General features: G+C 38.0%; 1 protein-coding gene across 1 annotated transcript; it reads left to right on the plus strand.

Moving 5' to 3' along the window:
* Positions 1-5,714: 5,714 nt before the first annotated feature.
* LOC127108496 (calnexin homolog) lies at positions 5,715-9,696 on the plus strand. Its single transcript, XM_051045968.1, has 6 exons — positions 5,715-6,038; positions 6,152-6,221; positions 7,658-8,784; positions 8,913-8,984; positions 9,100-9,216; positions 9,331-9,696. The coding sequence occupies exons 1-6, from the start codon at positions 5,934-5,936 to the stop codon at positions 9,457-9,459; spliced, it is 1,620 nt and encodes a 539-aa protein (XP_050901925.1). The 5' UTR covers positions 5,715-5,933; the 3' UTR covers positions 9,460-9,696.
* Positions 9,697-10,119: the final 423 nt, after the last annotated feature.

Raw genomic sequence — 10,119 nt, forward strand, 5'->3', positions numbered from 1 at the left:
ATTATTATTATTAATATTCTTTAAATAATATTTTAGTAAAACGGAACTGTCCCGCGAATTTTTTACAAAATAACTCAATTTTTCAAGAAAATTTCCCAAATACCCCTGGTTTCAAAAAAAATCTCAAACTACCTCACTTTTAGGAGGAGGCGCCAATTCAATTGGCGACTCCTCTTAAAAATTGAATGGAGGCGCCAATTGGATTGGCTAGGGCACATGCCCTAGCCAATCCAATTGGCGCCCGTGTGTATTTTTACAAAGGATGCGCCAATTGGATTGGCACCTCAGTGTAAAATGCAATTTTTTTTGCTAAATGGTCTACGTGATACATGATTTTGAAATAAGACCAATTGATATTAATAAAAAAAATTATTTACACAAAAAATCCTAATGGTGATGATCGGGATCACCTAACCGACCTCCGGTCCCACATCCCCTAGCTAGCCTAACTCGTGCCCCTAACCCACATTGATGATTCACTACTGGTGTTTGAGCATCTGAGGGGCCAGGAGCGTCACTACCAACTACAGAAGATGGCCTGTTGAGGTAGTCAGACAAGTCGGCATAGTCTTCAGTATCATCGAGGGTGTATCGCCGTAGCTGAGTTCATGACCCATGCCAGAGTAGTTGGGTTGTGTTTGACTCATTGGTGGGCGACCGGGACGGTTAAAAGGGAGACATGGGTGTAAATGATGCGTCAAGGAAAGGTTGGAAAGGTTGTTGGGGTGTTTGGTAGAGATAGGGTTGTTGGAGGTTTTGGTTTTGTGAGGTTTGGGCTTCTTGGCTATGGTAGAAAGATGGGTGGTTGGTGTTGAATGATCGTTGAGTGTTCTGGATAAGGCGGCTTTGGTAGGGTGATGTGGTGGGTGCAAAGCGATGTTGGATCTCAGGTTGATGGTCAATTTGTTGGTGGTGGTATGGGGTATGCTCTTGGTATTGGGGTTGGGTGTATGGCATGTTTTGGTTGTATGTTTGTGTGTTGGTTGAACGGAACGTTTGACGGACAGGGGGTTGTGTGTAACCGGTCTGACAATGTTGTTGGGGGTTTGATGTTGAGGTGTCAGGTGTGTAAGTTTGTTGGCATGGGTCGTACATGTACATATCCTCGGCGATAAACTGAAAACTAACCGATCTGTACCAAGCCATATAAGTACGACTTGTTTTTTCTTCATTTGGCATGACTGCGTCAATTAAGACATGATCATGGCGGTGCTTCCATTTGCGACACTTCGATCTTGCGAAGCTTTGCCATGGATTGAAGTTCAATTGGTCGTTAACTTTGCGCAGATTCCATGCTCCTAGGCTTGCTGGGGGATCTGGGATGTTTTGGGGCATACCGAACTGCAATTTCACACGATCACTGTTGTGCATCTCCACAGTTGTGAATCGTATTATCGGTGTGCATGTAGTCCATACGGCCACGTCTTTAGCAATCCAAATTAAGGTATGGACGCCAAATGAACTGAAATGTGAAAGAAAATAGGATTATAATCTAGGTAGAAGAAGTTAACAAATTATAACGAAATAATGAGGTTATTATCCTTACGTCTGTCGGTCGAAGGTGATCCAACAGATTGCGATACTGAGTAATACAATGTCTAGGACATCTGTTATAACTCATACCACGTGCATACCATCTACACCAAAAAGGTAAAAATATTAGTTAGAGATAATAATCTTTAAAGAAATAAGTAAATATATAGCAATTTAAACAACTTACTTTTGTGCATACGGGAATGTGAAAGGGTTGTTATTGACGGGTTCTAGGGACGGTAGTTTGGACCAACCCCATGCTTTGAGCAAAACAGCACATCCAGAAAATATAGATGTGTCTTTGTATGAGTTTTTGCACAAGGAGCTATAGAGATATGCTAGACAAGCAAATCCCCAACTGTAACTTCCTATTCTATCTACATGTCTAAGTAAAGATAAATACATAATATGCATGCTAGAACCACTACATTCGGGAAATAAAAAAGAACTAAGTCAAAGCATAATGTAACACCTAGTTTTTATTATTCGAGCATCTTCGGTAGAATGTTCATCTAAGTATAAACTATTATAGTATGACTTAAGGCGTGAAAGGAATATACCTTGACCTCTTGAGTTATCATCTAACAAATCAGTCTCCAAGAGGTCCATGCAAATTGAATTTTCATAGTTTGTTTTACCATTAACAACCTTACCTTCAATGGGCAGTCCCAAAAGCATGTAAACATCTTCTAACGTCACGGTACACTCACCGGTTGGGAACCAGAATGTGTGTGTCTCGGGACGCCATCTTTCGCATAAAGCAAGAATGAATTTGTTATCTACCGACCAAGACAAAATCTTGCTTATATGACCAAAACCGGCGAGTTCAACATAAGGTTGAATCATCGGGTCCATATGGACATATTCGTGGACCCGAGTCCGGAACCTTGAAACATCCTATAAAAGAAATAACAAAAAACTTTACTAAGTTGGTATGTTATTAAAAGAGACTCTATTAAAACAAATAACAAAAGAAGAAAACGCTTACATAAGTTGCTATGTTTACAACCGTTCCTCTATGCGATTCGCCCTTTGTGAGGATATAGATTTTGTCGGGGATGAAAGCGGTTGGTGTAGATGAAACTACAAGAAGTTGTTGCAGATGAAATTGTAGAAGAAGTATTGTAGAAGTAGTAGTGAGTGATGGTGTGGAAGAAGTGTTGATGGTGTGGATGTATTTATAGGCAAATGAATTAGAGCATGAAAAGTATTATTTGCATGTGGTCTCCAATTGAATTGGCGCCCATGTGCATTTTGTACATGGTGTCGCCATTCAAATTGGCGCCTCCATAGGGACATGCATGACACACCTAGGTCTGATTGCTTGGTTTCGAGGTCTGCATGCATGCAAGACAAGGTGTCGCCAAATGGATTGGCGCCCATGTGCAAGGAATGAATGGGGGCGCCAATTCAATTGAAGTGTGTGTCTGCATGTCTGACACGTGGATGTCCTCTCTCTTGCATGCTTAACATGTCACTTCTGAGTAGTTTGCATGGTTGACACATCATTTCAGACTAGCTTGCATGTGTGACACATCACTTCGAACTAGCTTACATGTGAGACACATCATTCACCTATTTAAGTGTCTTACTATCAACATCCAAGACTCAACCCACATTCATCTGCAGCAAGAAAATAGTTTTCATCTGCACAATGTCATCTTCACCAAAATACAGTGTCAACATTCATTGCAACGGTGAAACATACGAGTCTGAGTTATACGGTTTTTGTTTTCGAAACACCGATACCATTAGACTTACGATCAAGAGAAATGCAACCTTCTTGCATTTGAAAAAAAAGAATACAATCTTGTATAGGATCGGTTATTGTTTCAAAGATCACGTATCAAAATCCAATATTTTTTTAGAACAGTCAATGCAAGTTTTTCCCGCTTAAGGTACAGGACGATAAAGATGTTGAATACATGTTTGTTAATCATGAACATTCAGGCTGCAACTGTATTGAGTTGCATATTACTCTTCAACCATGTATACTATCTCAGCAGTCTCAAATAACCAGTCAAGATGACTCTGGTGAATTTGATCCACAATGGTCAGATGATCATACAAAGAATTGCCACGGTTTTTATGGGCACTAAAAACATATGTCCCAGGAACTGTGGCAATTATGGAGACATTGCCAACAATGATGCCAGACGGAACCTGTGTTACAGGTAATAGAATCTTTCACCGTCTCTTTTGGGCGTTTGACTCATGCATCAAAGGTTTCGCATTCTGCAAACCTATTATTCAAATTGATGACACTTGGTTATACGACAAATACAAGGGTACTTTGCTTATGGCGGTTGCACAAGACGACAACAACAATGTCTTTTCCATTGCCTTTGCTCTGGTTGAAGGTGAAACGGCTGGTGGATGGGGTTTCTTTCTTCGTCATCTCAGAACGCATGTGGCTCCACAAGCCAATCTCTGTTTGATTTCTGATAGACATGCTACCATTGAGAGTGCTTACAACAACCATGACAACGGATGACATGATCCTCCTTCTACCCATGTCTATTGCATTAGACATATTGCATAAAATTTCATGCGTGAAATAAAAGATAAGAATCTTCTCAAGAAGGTGGTGAATGTTGGGTATGCTCTAACTCAACCGTCATTTCAATATTATCGTGATGAAATTAGACTGTCTAATGAAGACGCAAGAAGATGGCTAAATAACATACCAGTAGAGCAGTGGACAAGGGCATTTGACAGAGGTTGTCGATGGGGCCACATAACAACAAACCTTGTGGAATGCATGAACGGGGTATTCAAAGGAATTAGAAATCTGCCAATAACCGCCTTGGTAAGATTGACCTATTATAGGTTGGCTTCTACTTTCGCAACCAGAGGTGAAAGATGGAGTGCGGTGTTAATGTCTGGGCAAGTATTAAGTGAGTGTTGCATGAAAGTCATGAAAGAGGAGAGCATCAAAGCTAGCACACACGCTGTAACAGTCTTTGACCGTCATATGCAAAATTTCAGCGTCCAGGAAACAAGGGACCACAACGAGGGGAGACCAAATTTAGCCTATGCTGTTAGACTAAATAGAAGTTGGTGCGACTGTGAAAAATTACAGGCCTTCCGCATTCCTTGCTCCCATGTCATTGCAGCATGCAGATATACCCGTCAAGACGCTTACAACCATTTATCTGATGTGTACAAGGTCGTCACCGTCATGAATGTATATAATAAAAGCTTTTCGGTACTACCAATGGAGGAATACTGGCCTCCATATGAAGGTGATATAGTTTGGCATAACAACGAGATGCGTAGAAAGAAAAAAGGAAGGCCAAACAGCACACGTATCAGGACAAAAATGGATTCGACAGATAAAATGATAAGATTATGTAGTATCTGTCGTCAACCAGGACACAACAAGAACAACTGTCCCAATCGAGGAGCATCATCTGGGTCATAAGCTTTTTGTAACATTGTATTTCTGTAACCTTCAATCATTATATATCATAAAGTTTTTGTTACAACGAGGTTCACAACAAACATCAGTACAAAATAAGCTAACTGAAAACAGAAATATTTCTAACTGATTACAACAATCAAATTGATGTCATCTCGACCGAACATCATTTCCCTAGCATCCTTATCAGTCTTCATTCACATCCAATCAAAGATACTGTCGAGTCTCTCAATACTTCTAATTTTCCCCTTCTGATATTTTCCCATCTAACCAACGAATCAGCTCCCTCTTCAGTTGCTCGAACATAGTGATGTTCCAGAAGAGCATCAACATCTGAAGTTTATCTTTCGCATAAATCACCTTTCCGTATCGGCGACGAACACCAAACATGATTGTCAAATGATTAAATGAGATGTGGAACAATGACTCACACAACACATCTATTTTTAATAAAAAAATTGTATTTTATACTGAAGTGTCAATCCAATTGGCGTCTCCTTTGTAAAAATACATATGGACGCCAATTGGATTGACGCCTGCATTCAATGGGATAGTTTATAATTTTTTTTTAAACCAAAGATATTTTAGAAATTTTTTTAAAAAATTGAATTATTTTTTTAAAAAATTCCCATTCCTCGAACAACATTTCGTAGGCATAAAATTTTTATTGCACTAGTAATCATCGTAATCAACTAGGCATATTTAAAGTACTATTAACCACCTAAGTTATCATCGAAAATGATTGAGAAATTAATGAAGTCTTTTGCAAAAAAGGGAGAACGTGGCGAGGTACAATTGGGAAGTGTCACGTGGAGAATAACACCATTGGTTAAAACACCTCGCACAAAGTGTGACTTTCAGATCTAAACACCGCAACTGCAACGCAACACTGAGATTTAAATTACTCCATTTACAATATTTAGATCTTAATCTTAATAACTTCATCATTTCATTTCATCATTAGGGTTTCATCGCGAACATGGGAGAACCAAAGCTAATCCCTCTGGCAATTTTTCCACTGCTCTTCTTCGTGATTTCTACCTCATCGTTACACCTTCTCACTGCTTCCGATGCCGATGACGCGGTAATTCATTTCTCTCTCTCTTTTTTTGTTTCCATTTTTGTGTTTATTGAATAATTGGATATTTGTTTTTATGATTCTTCAATTAACGAATTGTTTTATGTTATGTTGTTCAGATCTTCTACGAATCATTTGACGAGGCTTTTGATGGTCGTTGGATCCTTTCCGATAAGGATGAATACAACGGTAATTACTAATATTCTCTTCACTCAGTTTTCTTTTTTGGAATTTGTTTGATTGTGACTGAAGTGAATTTCTTACTAAGTCACATAATGGACGAATCTATTAGCATATGGTAACTCGATATAGAATCTATTGAACTCCTTTAGATAGAAGGAATTGTATGGAAAATGTTTTAAGGAGTGAAAAAAGAAAAATATTAGAAGTATTTGTTGGACACATGATTGGATGAATGATAATAATTGTAAGTTTATGATTTCTAGGGTGTAAACATACTTTGATTATTAATTACACTGGCTCACTTCCTTCTTGATTATAATGAATGTAAATAGGGGATTCATGTAAATATTTTGAATGCTTTATAATTTATTTAATATTTTCTTCTTTTATTTTTCAACTGGTGCTTATAGATGTTGTTAGCAAATTTTCAACAAGACATGCTTTCGTGGCACGGTTAAGAATTCAAAAATAGAAAGTACTAGATGAAAAATAAATATTTGTAAGCTGCAATGTATTAAATGCTTGTAATTTTATTTTAACACTCATCAGCAAAATCCCTCTAATAATAAGGCAATTGCAAACGAGTGCCCTAAAAGAAATAGTTATAGAATATTTCATGGGAAAGTAAAGCAAAGCATTTTGAGTAGCAATGAATAGAACCAACAGGTATATTATAATTGAAAATGGGGAAGAATCCTCTTTGATTACAAACTGTGGAAACACTTTGAGGGTTTGTCTACCTCCCAATGCCAAAAGCCCCTATTCCTTTCAAATTGATAAGATAGTAGAATACCCTTTCTAATCCTCCTCTCTATTTATTGGAAGCCTGTCTTATATGGCCCAACTACCTCTCCACAAACTACTAACCACTCATTAACTAACTAGCCAACTACTTAACTAACTAGTAACAACTTCTTAACAACTAACTACTCTAGAATGAAATATAAGCAAAAAGGGGGTATTTTAAAAGTTTATGTATATAGTATATAATTTTAATCAAATATATGAACTTTCCAAAAACTATTTTTTGTTATATTTCATTCTAGAAGGATTAGAAGTATGTATATATGGCAGTCATTGACTGAGTTTTTGTGATGAAAATAAAAACAAGAGTCTACTATATACAAACATAATGTGGCTTTCCAAGAAAGGATAAATTTTTAATTCACAAATTTCTGCTACTTTTTTTCTATAGAATGGAGCGTCAGAATGTTTACTTTAGGATTTCTTTTGATTTGCATGCATACTTTGTCCTTAAAATTTAGTTCTGTATGGACTTTCCAGAAGTTCGTACTGTAGCTTATTAGTTCCCTTGGTAGTTGGTGCATATTGGAAGCGATTAGACGACAAATATCGAAATATCTCGTCAATAATAGTGGCTTATAATTTTTGTTCTTGTAAAGCTTGTTGGACTAATATTTGGTTTTCCCTGCCCATTCTAGGTGTTTGGGAGCATGCAAAGAGCGAGGGTCATGAAGATTACGGGCTTCTTGTCAGCCAGAAAGCAAGAAAATATGCGATAGTAAAAGAACTTGATGAGCCTGTGAGTCTTAAGGATAAATCAGTTGTTCTTCAGTTTGAGACTCGCCTTCAGAATGGCCTCGAGTGTGGTGGTGCATACATAAAATATCTTCGACCACAGGAGGCCGGTTGGAAGCCCAAGGAATTTGGCAATGATTCTCCATATTCAATTATGTTTGGTCCTGACAAGTGTGGAGCCACAAACAAGGTGCATTTCATTTTCAAGCATAAGAATCCCAAGAGTGGGGAGTATGTTGAACATCATCTCAAGTTTCCTCCATCCGTTCCTTCTGACAAATTATCTCATGTGTACACCGCTATTTTAAAACCAGACAACAAGTTACAAATTTTGATTGATGGAGAAGAGAAGAAAAAAGCAAATTTCTTATCTTCTGAGGATTTCGAGCCTTCCCTTATCCCTCCCAAGACAATCCCTGATCCTGAAGATAAGAAACCTGAAGACTGGGACGAGAGAGAGAAAATTCCAGACCCAAATGCAGTAAAGCCAGATGACTGGGATGAAGATGCACCCTTGGAAATTGTTGATGACGAAGCTGAAAAACCTGAAGGATGGTTGGATGATGAGCCTGAGGAGGTAGATGACCCAGAAGCTACAAGACCAGAAGATTGGGACGATGAGGAGGATGGTGAATGGGAAGCCCCAAAGGTTACCAACCCAAAGTGTGAAGCAGCCCCTGGTTGTGGTGAGTGGAAGAGGCCAATGAAGAAGAATCCAGCATATAAGGGAAAATGGCATGCTCCCCTTATTGAAAATCCAGCTTATAAGGGTATATGGAAGCCTCAGGATATTCCAAACCCGGATTACTTTGAGCTTAAAAAACCTGATTTTGAGCCTATTGCTGCTATTGGTATTGAGATTTGGACAATGCAAGACGGTATATTGTTTGACAATATTTTGATAGCTAAAGATGATAAGATTGCAGCATCATACCGAGAGACTACATGGAAACCCAAGTTTTTTGTTGAGAAAGAGAAACAGAAGGAAGAAGATTCGGACACTGAATCAAGTGGTCTTGCAAGCATCCAAGTAATGTCATCTTGCTGTTTTCTCTTTCTCTCTCTTTTTCTCCTAGTAGTTTGGTCTGGTCTTCGAGTTCTAGCATTTCTGCCTCAACTCTTCTTTCTTTAGCGTGATTTACTTTTTTTCTCTTGCAGAAGAAGGTATTTGACCTATTATACAAGATTGCAGACATTCCCTTCCTGAGTGCCTACAAGCTTAAAATACATGTAAGTAAAAAGAAAAAAATTGCAAATTTTATGTTGGGGGTATCTGCCTCACTTCTTCTATCAGTAATAATGTTCCATTTGATGGTATGACTTGAATTCTATGCTGCTTTTGCAGAATATAATTGAAAAGGGTGAATCACAGCCGAATCTCACAGTTGGAATTCTTGTAGCTGTTGTGGTTATTGTCTTGTCAATTTTCCTCAGGGCCATATTTGGTGGGAAGAAAACGCCAGTGAGTAGAACTCCCCTGTCGACGAACTACTTTATCATTTTATTATATTTCCTTCCTTCTGACCTATGTTTTGGACTATATGTTAATCACTGGATTATGTCTCTTCCTGTGCAGGCAAGAGTGGTGAAGACAGACACACCAGCCACGGAAACTTCCACTAGCCAAGGTGATGGAGAGAATGAAGAAGACAAAGAGGAGGAAACATCAAAGGCTCCACGCCGAAGGGTAAAGCGAGACAATTAAAATGATTTAAACCATACAAGGGCGGCCAAACAAGATCACCACCAAACACAAATTTTGAGCTTAGTTGAAGATTAGGTCAATTCTGTTATTCGATAGCACTTTCTTTGCAAATTTCTCATTCACTTTGTGACAGATGATATGCATAAGGAGTATAGATAAGATATTATGCGTAGTGCTGGTTACTTTGGAGACTTGAGTTTTTATAGCTAATTCAGATTGTACAATAATTTTTCTTAATCTTTCTCTTAAACTTTCTAGTTATGTAGCAAAGGAATCAATTCCCCCAACAGACACTCCCACTGTTAGCTATAATCCTGATTTAAGCATGTTCTTGATCCAGCCATGTGACTCTGGGGCTATAATGCTCGCATGAAACAACGTTGTTTCTTCTGCGCATGAATCATCACCCATAACATTTTCTGAAACCTCTGTTTATGGATTTACTTCTAACAACAGCCTTCATTTTAATAATATTAATACTTTGTTTGAGATTTTAAAATACGTATTATGACCATTGACTTATCAAGACTGTATAATTTATTTTTCCTTCTTAATTAATCAATATTATGTACTTGTTGTCAACTTGCTATATTAATCACTTGTTTGACCACTTTCTTTTATTCTGGTTTCTAAATTAATAAAACATACTTAAAGTTCTTA

The sequence above is a fragment of the Lathyrus oleraceus genome, chromosome 7 (assembly GCF_024323335.1).
Source record: "Lathyrus oleraceus cultivar Zhongwan6 chromosome 7, CAAS_Psat_ZW6_1.0, whole genome shotgun sequence".
NCBI classification, from domain to species: domain Eukaryota; kingdom Viridiplantae; phylum Streptophyta; class Magnoliopsida; order Fabales; family Fabaceae; genus Lathyrus; species Lathyrus oleraceus.